Source organism: Psammomys obesus, unplaced genomic scaffold (genome assembly GCF_907164565.1).
Source record: "Psammomys obesus unplaced genomic scaffold, mPsaObe1.curated_primary_1811, whole genome shotgun sequence".
In the NCBI taxonomy this organism is placed as follows: domain Eukaryota; kingdom Metazoa; phylum Chordata; class Mammalia; order Rodentia; family Muridae; genus Psammomys; species Psammomys obesus.
In genome coordinates, this window is record NW_026585644.1 from 13,897,352 (window position 1) to 13,920,262 (window position 22,911).

General features: G+C 43.4%; 1 protein-coding gene across 1 annotated transcript in view; it reads left to right on the plus strand.

Moving 5' to 3' along the window:
• The window catches only part of Tpo (thyroid peroxidase), a 72,002-nt gene that overhangs the window by 5,098 nt on the left and 43,993 nt on the right, over positions 1–22,911 (plus strand). Inside the window, exon 2 of the mRNA XM_055621685.1 lies at positions 22,144–22,248. Coding sequence (XP_055477660.1) covers positions 22,144–22,248 — 105 coding nt within the window. The remainder of the gene's footprint in view (positions 1–22,143; positions 22,249–22,911) is intronic.

Below are 22,911 nucleotides of genomic sequence, written 5' to 3' on the forward strand. Positions count from 1 at the left end.
GTGTGTGTGTGTGTGTGTGTGTGTGTGTGTGTGTGTGTGTGTGTGTGCTGTGTCTGAATACCCCATGGGCTCATCCTCACTCTGTAATGTGGTCCATTATTCCCATTTTAAGGAAGGGACAGCTGAGATCCACAGTGACTGTTATGTGTTGTTCAATACAGATTCAAAAACCCCAAAAGTATTGGGGCCTTGGATTGCCAACGAGAAGATAGGGTTAGAGGGCTATGAATTGCAGTTCCAGCAAAGGAAGGTAGGAAAAGAACTCACATGGGTTTTTTGAGTGATGAGGACAGGGCGGCCTAAAGGAAAATGGTGGCTAAAGGAAAACAGCCCATAAACAGAATAGAAATTAACTCGCCCACACACCGTCCTGAGCTCTGTTCTCACTCTAGTCTTCCTATCCTGCCTCAGCGCACCATGTGCCTTGTGGTCTTCTGAAGGCCTGCACGTGTGTGATTCATGCTCCATGAACTCTTGTTTCAACGTACTGTCTCTGATCATTCTCTTTATGCTTTGACAAGCATTTTTATCTCCTCATCTTGAGTTTTACGGGATGCTCAGCTCAGTATCTCTCTCTGTCCATCCCAGACCCTTGTGATGTAAGGATGAGCAGAGATCACCGGTGGCTCTGAGAAAATAAATTTAATGTGCCAATTCCAGCCCCACTGGAAGAAGTTTGGAAATGAGATCTGGGGGCACTAAGTGGGCAGAGCTTGGGCAGGCCTCCAGCTGCTGTTACGATGGAAGCGAGTTTTGATCTTCCTCTTTGACCCTAAAAAGTGGATACATAAAAAGCAAAAAGAGCCCCTCGCCCTGAAGTCTGATTGAAGTCTGCACCTCTGTCCAGCTAAGAATCAAAAATCACAGCACAATTAACAGAATTTGCTGTGGAAAAGAGCATTAAAATGGCAAGGCAACCAACTTAAGGCCTAAAGCCTATGCAACCAACATAAAGGGTTTCCTTTACTTTTTGCCAATCTCAAAAACAAGAGTAAACCTTGTTTGTACTAAAAACATCTCAACTTCCCTGCAACCCTTGTGACCCAAGGTTTAACTTCATCAGCTGTGATCCAGAATCCTGTGCCACAATCAGCAGGAATAAGCCTAAGGTCTTCTTTACACCAAAAGATGTTTTGAGACTCGTGGCTACTCTGGAGGTGCTTAACCCTGACCAGTGATCTCAGATCTGTCTTTCTTCCACAGCACATCTCTTCCTATCACCCCTCACCTAAGTCTATGTTAAAGGGGCTGAAAAGATGGCTCATAGGTTCAGAGCACTGTCTGCTCTTCCAAGGGACCCCAGGTCAATTCCCAGCACCCACAAAGCAGCTCACAACTGTTTGTAACTCCAGATCCAGGAAATCTGACAACTTCGTACAGACATACATGCAGGTAAAACACCAATGCTCATGAGCTACAAATCCGTTTTTTTTTTGTTGTTGTTGTTGTTTTTTTTTTTTTAATCTTTGTTTAAAATGTCTTTGGGTAAACTTCAACTGTGCTTTCTAATCACTGGCTTTATCAAAGTAGAGGTCCCTAGGCTCACGGGATTCTCAGGCTGCTCCTGGAGGCCATGCAGAGCTGAGTCTCAGTCCCCTCTGCTGCTAGGAACCCAGGATTACAGGATGGCATCACAGACTAAGTAGACCCTCCGTTATAGAGCCCCTGCCCAGGCATGGGGCAATGCTACTAAAAAAACACCTGAGCTGTGGGCATCTGTGTTCAAACCAGGGATCTCTGCAGCAGGTCTGCCATTTGGGCAGCTTTTCTTTAGTTGATTGGCTTCTGCTGGAGATGAACCCCATATGTCTGTCCTGAGAGTAGTGACAGACAGGGAAGAAGCCACAGAGCCCCAGGAATGCCCTGCGAACACCCTCAAATGCTTTCTCTCACCCACCTCCATAATGTGCCTACCCAAGATGCCAGACAAAGGTGAAACACTTCTGAGAAGTTTTCTTACAAGGAACAGAATGTGCTGGAATGCAGTGCTGGCCTAAACATAAGTAAATTGTATTTTTTGGGCCACTTTCAAATAGGTGCAGTCCACCCCTGGGCTGGGTTCATGGCTCAGTGCGCATGTGAGAGGTTCTCAAGCTGGATACTCTGAACCCTTGAGGGAGCTACACAGAGAGGTGCTGTCTGATGGTGGAGGGGACCATGTGATGTGCTCAGCCACAGCTCCACAGGTGTGGATGCTCTACCACAGGACTGACCTCATCCAGAACAGCCTTCCATGGCCAATAACCTCTGTCTTAGTTAGGGTTTCTATTGTTGTGATAAAAACATCATAGTCAAAAGCAATTCAGGAAGGGAAGGATTTCTTTCATCTTATATTTCCAGGTAAAAGTTCATCACTGAGGGAAATCAGGGCAGAAAACTCAAGCAGGGCCAGAACCAGGAGGTAGGAGCTGAAGTCAAGGGCATGAAGGAGTGTTGCCTATTGGCTTGCTCATTCTGGCTTGCTCAGCCTGCTTTCTTCTAGAACCCAGGACCACCACTCAGCCCATGAGTAGCACCACCCACAGTGGGCTGGGACCTCCCACATAAATCATTCAAGAAGGTGCCCCCAAGCTTACCCACAGGTCAATTTGATGGGGCTTTTTTCTCAATTTAGGTTCCGTCTTCCAAAATGTGTTGGGTGTTGGTATTATGCTTGTATTTTGATCCTAATTACTGGCCCTCAAGATCTGATTACTGTCGTATCCTTGTGGTGTAAACCTGCCTAAGACATAATTTCTCATCGGTTAATAAAAAAGGCTTGTCCCTGGGCAGGGTGAAAGGAGGTAGGTGGGGCTAAGGTTCCCAGGCTTTGGGAACAGAAGAATCATGGGGACAGAAGGGAAGAGAGGAGGAAAGAGGATACAACAATGTGTTAGAATAGGGAAGGACTCCAATAATGGCGTGGAAAGGCCCAGATGAAAAAGATAAGCAAGTATTTATAAGATCATGGATGGAAGGTAGGTAGCCCAGATAGGAATGGTTAAGGCGGGTGACATGGGGTAGATGGGGAGGATATTGAGACACTGTAGGTGGAATTATCTACCCAGCCCAAGGTGTTTTTAAGGTATTCATTAAATCTAACAGGTGTCTGTCTTATTGAGTATGATAGCAGGATAAATAATACCACTGTAATAATTATAGAGCAAATAATAAATGATATTTAGCCCAACTCCATTTTCTTTTCCACAACAAAAATGACTCTAGCTGGTGTCAGGTTGGCAATCCTATATCCCCTGTTTGATACTCTAAAAAGACAGTGTTTAACCCAAAGCATGACAAGTGATAGTTGGAAAAGTTTTAGGTGTGCCTTGCTTCATCTGGTTTCAATTTTAAATCTGTAGCAAAAACTCTGCAGGCAGGAAAGAGGCTACCATTAAGTTCTATGTATATAGATCACATATAGCACAAGGGCAGAGGACCAACTGAGGAGGCCAGTCTGCTTGTTTAAATCCACTAAAATCCATACCAACGCAAATCTCTTTGTATAGCTCACTACCGTGGCCTTTACCCGCTGTGTCATCTCAAGGACACCCACAGTGGTGGGGAAAGAGCGTCTGACTCGGCTGCTGCAGCAGAGTTCATGTCCTTCATCTCCTGAAAGCTGAAGGTTTCTCTTACACACAAATATATACACGCACAGCAAATGCTCATCACATTCCCATTAGAACATGTATATGCAAAGTCTTATCGCTGTTACATAAAACCTGCACATTCCAATGGATTGTGCAGCAAGGAGTAAAGGTAATTTTGAACCTTTTTCCTCTGTTTGATGGAAGAAACTTCAAAGAATTTGTGACTTTTAATCCAGGACAAGAGACGATGAGGAAAGAATGAAAGGAAACACTTGACACAGTGTCTCTCATGAAAAGTGCTGTGGAGGGAAACCCCAGAAGCTGGATGAAGTCAGCTATCTCTTCATACTACCAGGAAAGGAGAGAACATTCCAAAAAGCACTGCCTAGACAGAGATCCTGGATGGAGGGAAAGGTCAGGAAAAGGTCACTGGCAAGATATGAGGTCCAGGTACTGGGAACAGACCAGCAGGTGTTTTATGGACCACAAACAGGATGGTTGTTGTCATGGAGGAAATGGAGGTCTGACCTTGGGATTAAGAGCATTTATCCAGGCTGCTATGGTGGAAGGAGATGGCAGGTAGAAGAGATGACACAGCCTTTCAGGAGGCATCGTAAGAGGCTGTTTCCTGGGACAACAGCCATACAGATGGTGGGAAAGATCTGTGAGGGGACTCGTGTCTCGTGAGACGCTAGGGTATAAGCAGCCACTACAGAGCTGGAGGACCAGGAGAAACAGGCTAGGGGAATAATTAGAAATTTGCTTTTGAAATTGAGGTAGGCTTGATGACAAAAACAAATCTAGTGAACAGTCCTTAAGGCCAATAACAAAGTCCAGCTGGGGCCCAGAACATGGGGCATCAGCTGCAGGCAGTATTGAGAATTCTCTAATTGAATCAGACTGCAGACCTAGCAGCACACTGAGCTGGCATGACATGACAGCCATGCCAGGGACTACCCAAAGAGTTAAGAGTGGGGAGACCCATTAAGGGTTCTGAAAACCACAGGGAGAGTGGGAGCGTCAGGTGAGAGAGTGTGGGGCCAGGGCCACTGTGTGGGAAAGCAGCCCAAGGAGCAAGGACATGGTTGACTGTGTCAGAGCTACCTACTTGAAGTCATCTTGACCACGAGCCACATGACCTTGGCTGTGGAGTGTAGCCCTCGATGATAGGGAAGAAAGCCTGGAGCAGAATAGCCGAGAATGGGAAGGTTCACATCACTTGGAGTAAAAATTCACAGCACAATTTGCAGGGACACAGTGTTGGACACAGCCACCATGCTATACAGCCACCACCCACTCGAAGCCAGAATGCTTTTAATCCCAAACTAGAACTCTTTCTGGTTACAACTCTCTCCCCATTTCTTCCTCCTCACAGTCTTCCAGAGCCACGGTCTACTTTCTGTGTCTATGAAGTCCACTGCTCTAGGGACATCTTATCAGTTGGATTGCACAGCATTCATCCTTTCTTAACTGGCTTGGTTCATTTTTCACAATGCCACCAAGGTTCATCTATGCTGTGGTTTTTGATTGGCCTTCTCTCCTAAAGCAAATGATTCAGTTTTATATGTGTCTGTGTGTCTGTAGACACACTTATACTGCACATGTGTGCTCTTGTGTGCATATGCATGTGTGTGTTGAATATGGAAGCTGTTCCCTCCCTTGCAATACCATAAACAATGCTCCTATGATCCTGGGTGTGCAAAATCTGTTGTACAAATGTCTGAATCCTTGTGTTCAATTCTTTTAAATTAAAAACCCAAAAGTGGAGTTTCTGGGTCTCACAGCAGTTTTATTTTTAGTTTTCGAGGACCTGCCATACTGTTTTCCATTAACAGTCCCATAGGTGGTACACGAAGGTGCTAGCAACTCCACAATAACTTTTGATTGCCTTTTTTAAAAGTTTAATTGCAAATCAGATCAAGAGAAAGTGGTAGATCCTTTGGGAATGTTGAAAGGTGTGTTTAAATAATTCAGTACAGACTAAAATGCTGACACAAAATACACCAACTGCTTGATGGCACAGACCTGAGCAGAGGGACCTTCATCAATGACCCAGGTCAGGAAGAGGAACAGACTTCGGCTTTTTATGTAGGCAACACTGTAGGGAAGATACAGCCTGCAGGTCAGCAAGAGAAGAGCTCGCAGATAAATCTTTTAATCCCTCCTCTAGCTAGAAGAAACAAATTTCATCTTGGGGCCACCAAGGTGATGTAAGGTATCTTAGTCACAGAAGAACTGTGGACTTTCATTAAATTTACTACGGAGCCTTTTGTATCCAGTTACCGTGAGCCAAATAAGGCTGTGTAACTAGCCAATACCTGATTAAATGGGTACACATTTCCCACGACTTCTACAGACAGAGAGAGGTACAGGGTGCCTACGGGGAATACGGGGACTGTAAGGAGCAGTGACTTGTCACTGCGTTTTTGGCATTTTAATATTAAGGTCCTGCTTCAGGTTCAGGCAATCCATGAATGTAAGTGGTAAGACTCCAGCGTTGCCTGGGATGGAACTGTACCAACATCCTGGTGGCCTTCCCATAGGAGCTGGAAGCCCCAAACAGTGCAGAACAGGCTGAAGAGATGTGAGCAATGCTGCTGCTAGTAGCCCCTCACTGCTGCTATTGTTCCTAACTTGGCTGTGAGGGAAGCAGGGATGATGAAAGCGAAGGATTGTGGGATAATGGTCCGTAGAAGGGAGAGTCAACCCACAAGGACAAATGGGAGTTGCTGGGCAATGATGCAGCCTTTTAAATGGCCATGCCCCTGTATGGGCTGGCAGCATGGGATACATGACAAGCTTGATCAGATGACCGAGGGCACTCTTTTCTATAAGTGCCAGAACCAAGTGTGAGGGAACTGAGCTACCAAGGGAGATTTAGACACTGAAAAAGAGAAGAATTGCCACAGTGTTCCTCTTGTAGTTGACAAATAGCCATTGTGGATAATATAGACCAGTAAGTGGCAAAGACAAGAGAGTGAAAATGGAACGAAAAAATTCTTGATAAGAGTGCTCTAAACTTCCCTCTCCAATGGGAACTCAAAGTAGCTTTCCAGAAAGTGGATTTTCTTCTTTGTTGTCCTTTTGTCATTTATACCAATGCATAATTCATATAAAGTATAGCTTTATCAGGCTTACACACACTCCTCCATTTCATGGTGCAAAAGTAATGTGCATCCAATTTAAGCCACACTTCAAAGGTTACCTTTGACCTTTCCCAAGGCTGGTGGTACACACTGTGACACTTCCTCATGACTCAGGGCATTGTCAGCTCCAAGCTGCCTCCAGGTCCCAGAGGAATCCACAGATGTTGCAGTAGCCTGTGCAGCCTGGCTGCAGTGTCTGGTAGCTCCTGTGCATGTGATGCTATTTGGATCACATCATGTGTTTTCCCCCATGAAAGTTATCAACTGTGGAGGGGCGTCTATAGAAAGAATATAAACCTGAATGCTTCTTGACATTTGATACTAGGTATGCCTGTGGGTCCAGGATTCCTCTTCCTGCAAGTGGGATCACTGGCATGCAGTCTCCAAGCTGAAATGGTGAGGGCAACTTTTGTAATTCCTTCACTTCTCACCCCTGTAGCCAGTCACTGATGAAAACACAAATCACCATCCCGTGTCCTGTTACCAGGTTGTATTTTATTTTTATTTACATAGCCACATTTCTGTCCTATTGTATTTTCCTCACAAGATTGTTAATGACATCAATTAATACAAGCAAAACATAATTAGCACTTTCCCACATGAAAATTGTTTATATATGTTATACCTTATTATTACTATACTCTGTATTAGTGTTGCTTTGCTCTCAGTCATCATCATCACCATCTCTTCCCTATAACGGTTCAATGCAGTCCCCTAGCTTCCTCCCAAGCTTCCACACAAAGACCAAGAATGGCATCCAGATAGCATGTGAAACCTTGAGCAGGGATTTTTCTGCTTTTTGTAACCTGCTTACCTGATGCTTCATCCATTTTTTTTTAAAGGAGTCTTTGTTATTTTCTTGTTCTGTAACTATAAATCTTCATGAAATTCAGTGCTTCTGAACAAGGTATTTGAAGTCACCTGAATCTGTTCCCAGGCTATGGTCACTCAAATATGACTTCGGAATAAACTCTCTTGTTCTCTTTCAAGTGAGAACCATGCTTTCGGTGCTGACAGCCACATCCTTGGGGACAGAATCCTCATAAACTACATGAGCAGAGCAATGTGAGTCCCAGCTGAGGGAGACCCACAGAAACCTGGATACTCAGCTGCTGTGTGACTCATGCCAGCGGCGGCATCTTCTCACTCCGCCACAAGCTAGCCATTCTGAGGGTATCCATTGGCTTTGTATGGTGGTAACCAGGAAGGTAGCTGCAGTGTATCTGTTACACTGGAAACAGAGTCAACGGTTGAAGTGAGTCCTAGGGAAGATACAGTGTTAGCAGCTCTTCTGCCTACAGTCGACAGGGAAGGCTATTCTTTTTTTTATTCACATAGCCACATTTCTGTCCTACTGTATTTTCCTCACAAGATTGTTAATGACATCAATTAATACAAGCAAAACATAATTAGCACTTTCCCACATGAAAATTGTTTATATATGTTATACCTTATTATTATTATACTCTGTATTAGTGATGCTTTGCTCTCAGTCATCATCATCATCACCATCTCTTCCCTATAACAGTTCAATGCAGTCCCCTAGCTTCCTCCCAAGCCTTGCAGTCTTGTCAAAGCAGATGCTGAGCCTGATGGCCAACTGACGGGCAGAATGAAGGGAAGGTTATTCTTTCAGCAGAAAAACACTGAATGCTTTCCTAGTCAAAGGAATATGAGCTCTGCACTTGAGGGCTGTGATAGACCTGTGCGCGGGCCCCAAGGAAAGCTCTTCAAAATAACTATGAACAAACATATTCAATGCATTTGCGTTTCATCAGTCAATTATGTGCAATTTAAAAATAAAGAAGGCTATGTGCTTAAAGTACTATTTAGGAAGAAATCATAGAATGTGAATTGGACATTCTTATTCTGCCTAAAGCAACATCACACTTGTTCAGGACATGTTCACATACCAAGTCTTATTTTTCAAACAAGACTTAGTCTGTTCCAGACCCAAAGCTAATCATTATTGATCTTGTTCTCTCATATTAAAAAGAGAAATGATAGTAGATGTCATTGGGACTCAAACCTAACCATATCAGTTTAATGTGTTTCTATTCTCTGTTGATAATTTCAGTTGCCAGCATGTGGTTGATGTTACAGTGTTTGTCTGTAAGTGTCTGAATTTTTGAAAGTATTCTTTCTAAATCCAGTTACCCATGTGTATTATAGGTAAATACAAGAAAACAGAAACCTGATGTGAAGTCCAGAGTATGGGACTGTTTTGATGCCTGGATCTGTGCAAATGTTCTTTCTGCTCAGATAGTCACTAATAAAAATATAAATCACAGTCCCTTGTCCTCCTGTGGACATTACTCAAAAGAAAGCTAGCACATCTCTTCCCCAAACTCCCCCGTAAGTACCTCCCAAAAAGCTTTAGCACAGCCTTGCTTAAATCCCAGCAGCTTTCCTTGTTGCTTCCAGGCTCTGCACAGGTTTGTGATTCAGATCAGCAGGCATAGCCCCCCGACCCTGCAACACCGCTGCTAAAAGCACAGGGGGGCTCTCCCAGACTGTGCAGGAGGCTGAGTTGCAGACCCTAATCCAGAAGATACCTACTGCCTTCCAGGCCCATCTGGCCATAATCCCCCCTCTCTCCCTACAGCACTCCTGTAAACTGCAATATCTGTTGTCCTAAAAACGTGTACCTGCTCTGGCCCTTGCCACCTAGTAGGGTCTTCTTCACTCTTTCAAGTAACTCCCTTTGCTCTCTCTTCCCAGTATGTCTGAGCATAACAGTTTTAGGCCCTACCTCACATTTCAGAAATTCATTTTTCACCTCCCACTGGGCCTATCTATAGGAATCTAAATAGGCAAACATGCAAAAAAAAAAAAAAAAATCCCATTCTGCAAAGGACAGAAGAAAATGTTGTTTGAATATTTTGGGGCCCTTATTTCTTTATCCATATACTAGGTTTCCATTACATTCAGTAAGAAAAATTTAATATGGTCTCCAAAGAAACCCTGGCATCTAGCTAGAAAGCATTGAGTGGTGACCATAATACTGGGCAGAACTATTGGAGAGAACTGTCACTTCTTATTCTCTGCTGATAGGTTTGTGCCTGATGACATCCAGTGATATCATCATTATGTCCTGGAGTCATCAAGTCCAAGCAGGACATCTGTGGCCCCACATCCTAATTTCTTAAGTCAACATTCCCAATCCCTTTTCCAGACCATTTACCAGCTGGACTCTGGATCTACTAGGAACTTATGAATTTAATTCAGACCCTCTCCCCAGAATTCCCTATGCCCAGTCCATGCTGGAATGCCCAATGCAGAGGTACAAGGCTCTCATTAAAATGGCTTCTCCAGGCTTCTTCTTTGAAGCAATAGCTACCCACATGTGTTCAGATTCCAGCCCATAAGAGGCCCTGATATGTACTACAATTTCCGTGCCCATGCCACTTAGAGACACACACAGTGAGCCATTTAAGGACAAAGAATTTCCTAATTCTAAGATGAATTCTTAACAATGCTTAATACCTACCTACTGCCCAAGAGAGGTGGGTCCTCACATCTGCCTTGCCAGGGTTCCTTAAAAGACACTTTCCAGGTCTTCTGTCAAGATATATTTGCAAGATATAGTCGACCATCCCCTTTGTCTGTCAGTCTCATCCCACAAATCTATAAAATGTTTGGCATACTCACTGAGGACCTTCCATAGGTCACATGTTCTCCCCAAGCTCTTGTGCATATCACCACCAGATTGCACTGTAATCACTGCCATCATGGCAACTGAACTGCTTTCACATTTCTCTTGCAGATGTGAAATCTCCCCACGGTCTCATCTGGCTTTGGTCAGTCCCTACATGGCTTTAACTCTTATGTTCTAACATCTTGTAGAGGCTTCTTATCCCCACACTTTGATCTGAACTTCACAGCTGATTTCATCTGAGCACCACCATCTCATTCATCCACATCCATTGGCCAGGGCAATGGTCAGGTTCACAAACACAGCTCTAACAGTTGCAGAGCCCATCTGTCAATTGACTGACAATGGTCACAGCTATGTGAATTCCACTATGAAAAGCTTCCTGGGGTTATGGTGGCCTTCTATGCCAGGACTCCCCTGGAAGCCTTTAGCATTCCTCAGCCTGAAGTTCATTGCTTTCCCTCTTTGCACATTCTCAGCCTTCATCTGCATTCTTCTTATGGCATTGTAGTGAGTCCACCATGACAAAATCTTGGTGTACTTGTGTGTCTTTTCATAATGTAACAGTACATGCAGTAACAACATTTTCATGTCAGTTTTGCAGAATAGTCCTGGAGTCCTTGATATGGAGCTGTTAACAAATACAGGTTCTTTCCTTTTGATTTTGATTATAATTAAGTCACATATAATAACTATGTGTCTCGGTGGGGTGTGGGACAAGAAAGAGAACAAGAGAATAAGGGTGAAAGGGGGTTAAGAGGCTGCATCAGGGTTCTAAGGGATTTTACTAGATTGCTGCAGGGGTTAAAGAGCTGAATTGCAAGGCTGACTGGTGGTCTCAGAGTTAAGGGTATTTGCAGCTAAGTCAAGCTACAAAAGTGGGGTGTGGGACCGTGGCGGCCATAGAGGCACCAGGTACAGTACTATAGAACTTTAAAGAAGAAGCACACAGTCATGAAGGACAAACAGAAGGATATGCTGTTGACAGTTTGAGGAGGCTGTGTCAGCTGAGGGGAACAAACTGAGCTGAAGCCCAAGGGAGAGTCAGGAGTTATCTGCCACACACCGGGTGGTTCAATGACAGTTCTGGGGATGCCAGCCCCATCTCAGTGTTCTAACATCCGTGTTCTCCTCTTTACGAGGTACAGATGAGTTGACAGCCTTCCTTGGTCTGGTGTGTTTGATATGTCCTCAAGTCTTGTTTCTGATAAGGTTTTAGTATGTCTATGGGCTCGTGTCATGCCATCTGACTCTGGTAAATTTAGGAAGTGGCAGTTTTTATTATTAGGAGTGAGTTATTTACCAGTCAGTGCCTAGTGAGCGATGCTGGACCAGTGGTGGTGCTGATGTGAACAACTAGAAGCAGGGCCATCCTGCTTCTACATTTGTACTCAAAACTGAAGCCAAACATTGTAGGCAAAATCAGCCAGGGCAACACATAAACCTGAAAGCCGCTGCTTCCACAATAGGGAACCACTTAGAGCACGGCACAGCCACTCTAGACAGGCACTTTCCCCTCTCCCTTCTGTAGTACCTTCTTACCTTTAGAAAACGTATTTTCAAAATGCTGTTATGGAAGAACAGTGGGAGCTACAGAGAACACAGGAAATTGCAAGCAACCATGACTTTAAAAAGGAAATATTTGTGGCTAGCTTCACATTTTTCTGAGAATAGAATCCTTGCTGCCTTCCCAGGAAGGGAAGGTAGATGTGTGAATTTCCTTTATGTCCATGTAGTCAGTGCCTGCTTTTAAAGCAGAAGTGAGCTAATGGAGGAAAGACCACTAACTTCATCCCCATTTGTCCTGTCAAGCCAGTCACTCATCTATAAGCCTGAAGAATGCCTTCTTTAAAGTTTCTTTATCCTTTACAAAGACAGAAAGGGGGGGAGAGGAAGGGAGAGAGAGAGAGAGAGAGAGAATATTTCTTTTCAATCGTGTGCTTGGTATCAAAAATTCAACCAATCTAAATAAAAATAAAATCATTTCTAAAAGGTCATATTCCTACCCCTTTATAAATTTATCAAAAAACATTTTCTTTCCACTTAAAAGAGTAATTTTATGCCATGTATCTCTTGCTCACTCACTATAATACATCCTTATAATAACCCAGGCACTTCCTAAAATGTCTATCACTCATTCATTTGTTTACTTATTAATTTACTTATTTTACCTTATTTGCAGTTTTAGGGGTTTAGTCCATTTACCCCAATTTGCCCATATTATTCATGTGCTTATCTTTGTATTCATCCATCAATTCATCCATCTATCCATGTATCAATCCAGGTAACCACCCGCTCATCCATCAGCCATTTACATGTTTATCTCTCCACTCACCCACCCATGCATTGTGTCTATCCCACATGTTCATGTGTCCATCTATCCACTCATTCATCCATTACCTTTTTCATGTGTTCATCCATCCAACTAGTCACATGTCCATCAATCCATCCATTTATCCATCCATTCACATATCCATCCATCTACCAATAGCCAGAATTCTACTTCCTCCTCTACATTTATTCCTAATTGTTGTTATTTCTCATTATGCCAAATAATCAGATAACCCCTCTCTGCTCCCACAGATATGCTCCCATAATTCCAAGTGTAGCATATCACACCCACAGAAATACTTGCTTATTTGTCCTCCTGATTGAAATATAACTTCTACAAAGACATGAGTATACCTTATACACTTCCCAAACACAAACCTCAGCCCTAAAGTGGTATGTAGGAATTATTTGTTGAGTACATGAAGAAATGCATGTTATTTATTTTGATGAATCAACATAAGAAATCTCAATTGAGTTGAATTCTAAAACAGGGTTTACTCACATACCTTTGTGTTCTTTTTATTCTTTTTCTTTTTACTTTCATAATACATATCCAGTTCTACTTAGAAAGAGCATTCAAACTGTAATTTTGTCTATATAACATGGACTATCTCATTTGGGGGTCTGTGCTTTCTTTATATCCCTGAATTAAGCTACTTGATGACTTCATCCACCTGCAAGTTTCTCATCTAATTCAACAGAACCAAACACCTCTTTGCTTCCTCCAGAGAAAGGATATGCTTACAAGTCAAGGGGTGTTTGGTGATAGTAAGCCCTTGTCTTAGAGTTCCATTGCTGTGGAGAGACACCATGGCCACAGCAACTCTTATAAAAGAAAACATTTAATTGGGGCTTGCTTGCAGTTTTAGGGGTTTAGTTCATTATTGTCATGGTGGGAAGCATGACAGCATGCAGGCAAACATGGTGCTGCAGAAGGACCTGAGAATTCTACATCTGCAAGCATTAGGAGGAGACAGTGAACCACTAAGCCTGGCTTTAGCTTCTGAGACTTCAAAGCCACCCCCTAGTGACAAACTTCCTTCAAAAAAGCCACACCCACTATAACAAGGCCACACCCCCAATTAGTGCTACTCCCTATGGACTTATGGAGGCCATTTTTATTCAAACCACCACAGCCTTCCTCTGCAAATTATTCAAGTTCACTTATTGTCCTTCCTTGTTCAGATTAGAGAGGTGTTCTTGGTGAGAAGCTCTGCATTCTGGTGTGTGGTTCCAGAACTTCTTTTTTTTTTAACAACTGAAGTGAGGAATGTAGGAATGCAGCATGTCTTTTTAAGCCCCAAAATGTTCCTTTTTTTTCCCTTAGAGCAACTGTTTTGTGGTTTTCTCTCCATGACTATTATGTTGACGCATGTCAAGAATCTAGCTGAGCAATGTTATCACACCCACTGATGTGTTCTGATTGCAGCCTTTTCTCTGGCCTGTGGGAATTTGGGTTGAAATCACCACACCTGCTTTACAGTTTCCATGCCATGAAAGAACAGAAAACTGAACCTCTGACCATTGTAGTCCTGTCTACATTTTCTAGGGCTCAAGGACTGTGAATATCTCATTCCCTGCTGTCTCACAGCAGAGGATCAGCTTCCCACAGTGTTGGGAAGTGGGGCTATATTGCCCTTAACATTTCACCCCCCAGCAACCTCTTGCAGAACAGAGGTCATTGTGTTTCCAGGAGTGAAAGCCTGAGCTACTTCTCTTAATCACCAAAGGAGGGACTCAGATAGGAGAAGAGGAGGCTGCCGGGACCTGTTTAAAAGAAGCAGACCATTCTGAGCAAGTCTGTCATTTGGAAGATCACAGACCTGGAAAGGAGTGTGAGTGTGAATTTGTCGTCACACTATTCAATAAGCACATTACCTCAGGGGCAGCTGCTGCATCTTCCTACCACTGAATGTTGAAAATCATAGGCTGGTGTAGAGGGAGACGCAGGAGTGGAAGAGAGGAGCAGTGGCAGAGTTTGTAGGGGGAAGGCAAAAGTTCAGGGGCAGCCTTCAGGCACATGATGATGAAAGGCCCCCTCTGAGTGTCCTCCGGGGCTGTAATTGAGTCTACATTAACACTGATTAGCCCTGTGGCCACCATTCACTCTCCATGCCCTTAGAAAGGTTGTAGCAAAGTACTTTGCCATCCATGGTGACCCTCACCTGAAATCCACAGCAGCTGGAGCGTAGGTCTGGGACACTGGCAGTGATTTTATCTGGACATCAAGAAGAAGTGCTGTTCTAGGGCTCTCAGGCACAAGAAAATTGAGTGCTGTGTAAAAATGTAGCTCTATTAATTTTTACAACCAACTGAGCAGGTCTTGGACATTATTTGTCACCAAAAGAAAAGCCACTGTCTTATTTTCTTTCTTTTTAAGATTGGCACATTTATTTTTTATAAATCTCCCAGAGCACTCTAATTCCCAGGTTGCCTTTAAACCAATAAATGGATTCTACATTCTAGAACAACCCTGCAGTTGTTTTTCTTTAAGTCATCCATTATCCGTGTCTTAACGCCCAATATAAAATTGAGCTTAAAGCAATCAAAGAAAGGGAATACGCTACTGTAGTCCCCTAACTCAAGAGGTACTCAGAACATGAAGATTGCCAGTTCAAGGCCAATGTGCGCTACACAGTGAAAACTTTTCTTTTAAAACTGGGCTGGGTTTATAAGAAACATTAGCAAACCAGATAAGTATATACCATCTTAGGTTCACCAAAGTAAAAACAATGATAAAATCTTCTCTGTCTCTTGGGTCAAGGATACAATGATCATGTTTGGAATCTCCAGCACTACCCTGTAAAGGTGAATTGTACTAGAAGCAACAGGTGCAAAGAATTAGGACTAGAACTTATTTATCCTAATGGCTGCTGGGCCTGATGACACTCTGGATCCACCTATGGAAGTATGATATGAGTATGATTTAGAGCTACTTGAAAACTCTTGAGAAAAACAAAGGAGCCTTCAACATTCCCACTCCAGAGGGTAACTGTGGAAGACACACCCAGTTCTTGAGCAACTGACGTCAAACGAGAATAGTCAGGTAAGGACTATGGTCGGCTTTACCTCTCTAAAAACAGGAATTTACTGCTTGTTCTTAATTGGGCAGTTAGTGCCACTTGGCTTCCTGGGTTTCAGCTGGGGAGGATACCCTCAGCCTGACTGGGAGGGGGTGTTTCCAAACTGATTCTACAAGAGCTACACATAGTCCCTGGCAAGAGGTTATCTGGTTTCCTGGCTTAGCAGTTGGTGTACCCAGCTAGAAGTGGGAGCACACTAGGTATGTCAAGAAGAAACTAAAACTCACACCACAGTGTAGTTTGAAGCTATGCATTTCTAGAAACTGGAATGGGGGAGTTTTGTACTCTGCTCACTCTGCCTTCAGTTAAGGAGCTAAAAAAAAAAAATCCTTCTCAATCCTAGTGCTCAGGAAAAGTGCCCAGTGTCAATGTAGTCAGAGTTTCTCAGGGGCATGGTGGGTGCAAAGCAGAAGACAGCCTTACTAGCATAAGGATTCATATTTCCGAAATCATATTCATTCTATCTCTGCATTAGTAGGAGAGACCCATGAAAATTAGAATCTACAAAATGACCTCTTTAATGACACATGCCTTGGACATTAAGCTCTTTCTTTTGTCCATTTTGTCTCTGTGAAGATTTTTATATCCTCTAAAACAATGTGGCTAAAATGCCTAAACATCAGCGGCTCCTAAGGCCACGAGAAGAAGGTGACTTTGGGTGGGTATGGAATACCCCTGGTGTGAAATAGTCTGAATTCCTAGGAGAGGCCCACTGTGCAGATTTAGCTCACAGAAAGGTACTTGCCTACAGTGCACACCTTTGGAGATTAGCAGGGATGGGCATCCATATCAGAGACATGTAAAAACAGGCATGTAGATGGCCGTGGGCCTGACACAGAATCAAATTATGGCTATGTCTCATTAAATGAACTGAGCTGATTGTAGTTACTAGGCACATGCATGAAAAATAAAAATCCATAAACATGGACTCTATCTCGGACATACATGATGCTCATGAGCTGAGAAAAATGAGCCAATACAGACTGAGGCTCCACAGACCAGGGCTCCCACCTCACGTCTGTGCTATGGAAACTGTCATCACTAGATGTGGAGGTTTTAAAGTGTGTGGGAGCACCATTGTCTATATATCTGATCTCTGTCAACTAATTTCTTTTCTGTACATGTGTCTTTGATTTATTCTGACTTGTGTAAATTAGCAAATTGCCTGCTGACCTAAGTTTAAGTTTGAAAAAAAACAAAAGCCTCTGAATTCTACCAGAAGAGTTAATTAATTTTGAATGCAATACATCATTCATTTTTAAAGCCTAGGAAGCTTTAAAATGATTCTCAAGTGAACTGAAAGACTGCAGCTACCTTCACCACCTCCCCCAAGAAGGACATTATATGTAGCCACAGTACAATCTTTAACCAGGAATGAAATAGCAAGATAATCCTTCTAAAAGCTTACTTTGTTCTGGATTCCCTAGTTCTTCAGTTTGTCTGTTTTCTAATGCAGACGCTATGTTGTGGTGTTGGTATCATAGACCCATAGTTTACAACACTTAAGGATATTCTTCTCTTAAAACAAACATACCCAAGTTTATAAATGAACACACACACACACTTACACACAAACACATGGCCCAGGCATGAAGTCAAATACTTCACCACCTTTCTTGTGTGTAGAAACTAAAAGTGTCAAGATTATGGAAGTGAGGAATAGAAGCTAGTGCCAGGACAGGAGGAGGAAGTAAAGAGATTATGGTGTATGTGTACAAAGGTTCATGTTTAAGACAAGTTTTGAAGACCAAATTTGCAGCATGATGACCACAGTGTGTTGTATTTGCCTGGAAGTTGGTCAAACAAACTCTCTTTATTTGAGATCTCCCCAGAAAGGCCCGGAATTTGAGTAGAGTTTATGAGAACAGAATGTGAGGAGACAATATGTGCTGGATAGTTTTATGTCAACTTGATACCCACTGAAGTCATCTGAGAAAACCAAACCCCAATTAAGAAAATGCCTCTGTAAGATCAGGCTGTAGGCAAGCCTGCAGCAACACCCCTCCAGAGCCTCTGTATCAGCTCCTGCCTCCAGGCTCCAGCCCTGCTCTGCTTGCATTCCTATTCTGACCTCCTTTGGTGATGAACTATGATATCCAAGTGTAAGCCAAATAAACTCTTTCCTTCCCAAGTTGCTTTTAGTTGTGGTGTTTCCTCACAGCAGTACCAACCTTCACTAGTACAGAAACAGATAGCAGGATAAGGTATTGCTGTGACAGACCTGACCACTTTTTGGAGACGATTGTGGAAGGACTTTGGAACTTTGGGCTAGAAGAGCCATAGAGTATTGAGAGTTCAATGAACTGTTTTGTTTGAGCTTTGAAGATAAGAATGTTGAGAGCAGTGCAGATGATGGACACCTGGCTTGTGAAGTCAGAGGGAAGCAAAGACTCTACTTTCCATTTATGTAAAGAATCTGTGGTTTCTGGTCAGCTGTAACTGAAGAATCAGCTGTGATTAACAAGAGACCAGAAACACTAAAATAAAACCTTTCTTTTACTGAGGCAACTGATGCTGGTCAGCTGGAGCTTAGCAGTTAGCAGTGATTACAACCCAGATGTCCCTCAACTGAAGAATAAATAAAATGTGATACATTTACACAATGGAATACTACTCAGCTATTAAAAACAAGGAAATCATGAAATTTGCAGGCAAATGGATGGAACTGGAAAAGACCATCCTGAGTGAGGTGATGCAGACCCTCAAAACACACACACACACACACACACACACACACACACACACACACACTATGTACTTACTTATTAGCAAATATTAGCCATCTAGCACAGGATAACCATACAATTTACAGACCCAAAGAAGCTAAGTAACAAGGAGGACCCAAGGAAAGATGCTTGCATTTCACTCAGAAAGAAAAATAAACTAGCAGTAGAAGTGGTTGAAGAGACAGAACAGCATAGGAGAGGGAGTGCAAAGGAAAACAAGGGTGGGGAGCAGATATGGGGAGAGTGGGGTGGGCAGGAAGACAAGGCTTGCAGAGAGAAGAGAAACTGTGGGAGGGGCCATTTCAGTGACAAATTGGAGACCTACAACAGGGTGGGCTCCAGGAGGATATGGGGGTGACTTTAGTTGAGACCCCCTAGTAGCAGGGATAATGGAGACTGATCCATGATCACCACCTCTAACCAGACAGGACTCCAAGTAGAAGGAGGAGAGTCTTGTCTGGTTAGAAGGTGGCCTTTTCAGTCTCCATGACAAGACTACTGGTGGAGGGAAGTGGAGCACAAATCCAGCCACAAAAACTTAGACCCAAAATTTACCCTGCCTGCAAGATGAGCAGGGATAGGTAGAGCAGAGTTGGAGGGATTGCCTAACCAATCCCTGGCCCAACCTGAGACCCACCCCGTAGGAGAGAGCCAACCCTTGACACTAACAACAACACTCTGATATGCTTGCAAACAGGAGCATAGCATAGCTGTCCTCTAAAAGGCTCCACCCAGCAAATGATTGAAACATGCTGAGACTTACAGACAAAGATTGGTCAGAGTGCAGGGACCCTTGTGGAAGGATAGAAGGATACGGAGTGCACATTTGCTTCACAAGAAGACCAACAGAGCCAGCTAACTTGGGCCCAGGGGGGCCTGCAGAGACTGGAGCACCAACCAAGAACCATGTATGGACTGAATCTAGGCCCCCTACACATATATACACAATGGGCAACTTGGTCTTCTTATGGGTTTACTGGTAGGGGGCTGTCTCTAACAGGGAATTCTGTTGCATGCTTTTCGATCACTTCCCCCCTGGTGGGGCTGCCTTACCCAGCCACCATAAAAGAGAATGTGCTCAGTCCTGATGTTACTTGAAGTGCTGGGGGGGGTTGGGGGGGGGGCTCAGGAGTAGGGGATGAGGGTAGGAGGAAGAGGGAGGGAGGTTGGGACCAGAAGGGGAGGAGAATGGAGACTACAATTAAAATGTAAAGTGAAAAACTGTATAAATAAAGTTAAAAGTTTAAAAAACAAGGAAAAGAATAAGAATAAAAAGAAGAAGAGGAGGAGGCTAAGGAGACTAGCATCATTGAGGTGAGATCTGAGAGTCAGCACATAGAAGGTGTGTTACAGAGGCACCCAAAGTTGGACCTCGTACTAGCAGCTGAGCTTGGTAATGCAAAAGTAACCCAGGTGGTACTGCTTTTGAAAGCATGAAAGATCAGGGAGAGCAGCGGAGGCTTCATACTGTAAGAGGCCAGAAGAAGCCGTTGGTGAAGGTGCAGCCTCGGCAGCTGTTGAAGGCCCAGGATTGAAGGGTTCATGCAGAGAAGTGGAGACCCTAGGCGAGGCTATTGGTGACCGTGCGGCCCAGTTGCAGCAGAACATTCCAGCATTTATCCTTGGCCAACCACCAAGAAGAGTCACAACAGTGGAGTGGAGTCTGGCCGAGAGTAAAAGACAAGCTGTGTGCGCTGCAGAGGGCAGAGCTGGAGCAGTGGCCCAAGCCCTCTGGAAGAGTCCAGAAAATTGCAAGTGAATCCCAGATACTGGATATTTTGTTATTTACACTGTTTCCCTTTGAACTGATTATTATTATGCCCTGGTTCTTCCCTCTTGAAGTAAGAAAATATTTAGCTTAATTTTGATTTTTATAGAAGTCCACAGTTGAGAGGTTTTGAACTTTTAAAAACATTTTGGATCTTTAAAAAAGGCTGGGTACTTTAAAGGGAGTGAAACTTTAACATGTTTGAATCTGTAAAGACTGTGGGACTTTTAAAGCTATTTGTGGGCTTGAAGATGAATAAGACAGGAAAGTTTGCAGCTTAACGGTGATATATGTATGTGTAAAGTTGACAAGGAGTCAATTGACCTGGATAGTTTTATTTCAACTGACACAAGTTAAAGTCATTTGAGAGAAGGGAATTTTAATTAAGAAAATGCCTCCATAAAATTAGGCTGTAGGAGCTGGGCATGGTGGTGCACACCTTTAATCTTAGTACTCAAGAAGACAGAGACAGGTGGATCTCTTTGAGTTTGAGGTCTTGTTCGGCATGTACTCAGAACTCATCAACAATGAGACTTTTTATTTAGCCTTACAAAGGAAGATGTATTTTAGTCACTTTTCAGGGAGAAGGGCCCTCGTACCTTAGGGATATACAAAAGTTCTAGGTTGCCATTGCCACTGAGGACCGGCAGAGCACACAATCCAGCTGATGTTGGGTGATTCACGTCTTTGTTTTCATGTGGTATTTTTATTTATTCTTTCATAATTTCTCAAATGTACTTCACACACACATATATAAATATATATGAATTTTTTTTTAATCCAAATACCCTATTATCCTCTCATTCCCTTGTCTTCCCCCAACCAAATCTCTTCTTCCCAAGTCTGCATTCTACATGTGTGTGTGTCCATCTCTGGTTGCTTTCATCATCACAGAAAAGTGCAAGTGTTAAAGGGGTTGTTTTTAATAAGTTTCTTCTTTCTCTGAATAGCACAATGTCCTTCTGTCTTTCTCGGTCAGGTGGGCAGTGTTCTCTATGAGCGTCATCTTCTTTCTGAGCAGCTAGGACGCACAAGCACTTGGCAGAAACACAATACTAAACAAACAGAGTGGAGCCACTTCCATCAGAAGCTCGAGTGGGCATCGGGGCAGAGTCCACTTATACGGTGGGTGAGCAAGTCTGAGTGAAGCAATCAAGATTCACATTTTAGAAGTGAAGGCCACAAACAGCGAACCCAACCACGCACACCCTGCTTCCTCAGCTGAGAAAAGAAAAATGGGCAGGTTGTAAAACTTTTTATTTTCCCATTTTCTAGGAGAAATCTATAAAGAAAGTGTAAAGTTGTCTAGGGGAGGCCGTTTTGGGGCTGTGTGGCAAATAGATGTTCTTCCTGGCAAAGCCTGATGGTGCCCTTGTGCCCATGACTTCAGGTGTGCTCAGGTCACTTACAGATGCACATTCACTACCGTGTTCCCCTTGGGGTGTTCTGCTTAGTAAAGTCAAGGATTCAAAAATAAGCTACCTGTGAGACTGAGAAAACGAAGACTTAGAAACTGCGGTGATCACATTTGGATCTTTAGTTTCCTCTGAACTCATTTCATTAGAATCCCCTTGACATAAGAAATGCCGCGGGTGCCGGGGGTTTATTTACCTTTATAGATGCTAAATTCGTAATGTTAGCTATGTTTCACACGGAGCACCCACCCTTCAGCCCCACGTTTCTGATGAAGAGAGGACCAAGTCTGATCGGCACTCCAGACTAACTAAGCCTCTTTCTGGTTCTGAGGGTGGTTCAGTGTCCTAAGGAGCGGCAGGAGGACCCGCCTGAGGAGAGGCCTGGGTATTTCTGGTAGATCCTACAGTATCCTGCTGACTCTCTGATTATCACTTTCCCCACTTCAGCTGCAGAGTGAGAGCTCTTAGAGCTATGGCAGTCATGCTGGCTGTATTGGGAACTGGAATTTTCCTCCATTTCATCCTGAGAAGCAGAGAAGCCTTGTGGGGTAAGTAACAAATAATACATGTCCTTTTAGTCTCAAAAAGTTGTTTTTCACACTCAACAAACTGAACATTGTCACAGCAGTTGTTGAGAACCAGTCAAGACCCTTTTGTGCTTTTCAAAGAGAATAACGTAATTGTTCAGTTTAGAAGGATTGAAATATAATTCTTCCTTTAAAAGAACTGATTTTTTTCTATGATTGTGGAATAAATCATTTCCATTTTACCTGCATGTTCTGTTATTGTTATAAAATCATCTTTCATTAAAACGTCTCTGGTAGTTTCTGGAATTAGTTGTACGGGAAATTTATGATAAGAAAGATAGTGAGATGTCATAGTTAACATACTCCTTATTATTAAAACAAAGGAAGGAAGGGAAGAAGAGAAGGAAGGAGGGGGAGAGGAAAGGGGAGGAAAGACACAAATAGGAGTGAGGGAAGGGGAGGGAAGGAAAGAAAAGAAGAAAGGGACATGGAAAAAGAAGGGGATAAAGGAAAAGTGGCCACCCTGAAGCAAGCTTCCTGGTGGCAGGATGCTGGGGAAGGGGCACTTGGTGCCTCCCAGTCTTTCAGGCACAACCCAACCCCTGGGCCTTAGCATCTTCATCCTTAGCACATCCAGGATGCGCTTCCTCCTAGGAGCCACATTCTGACTAATTTTTCTGACTGCCTG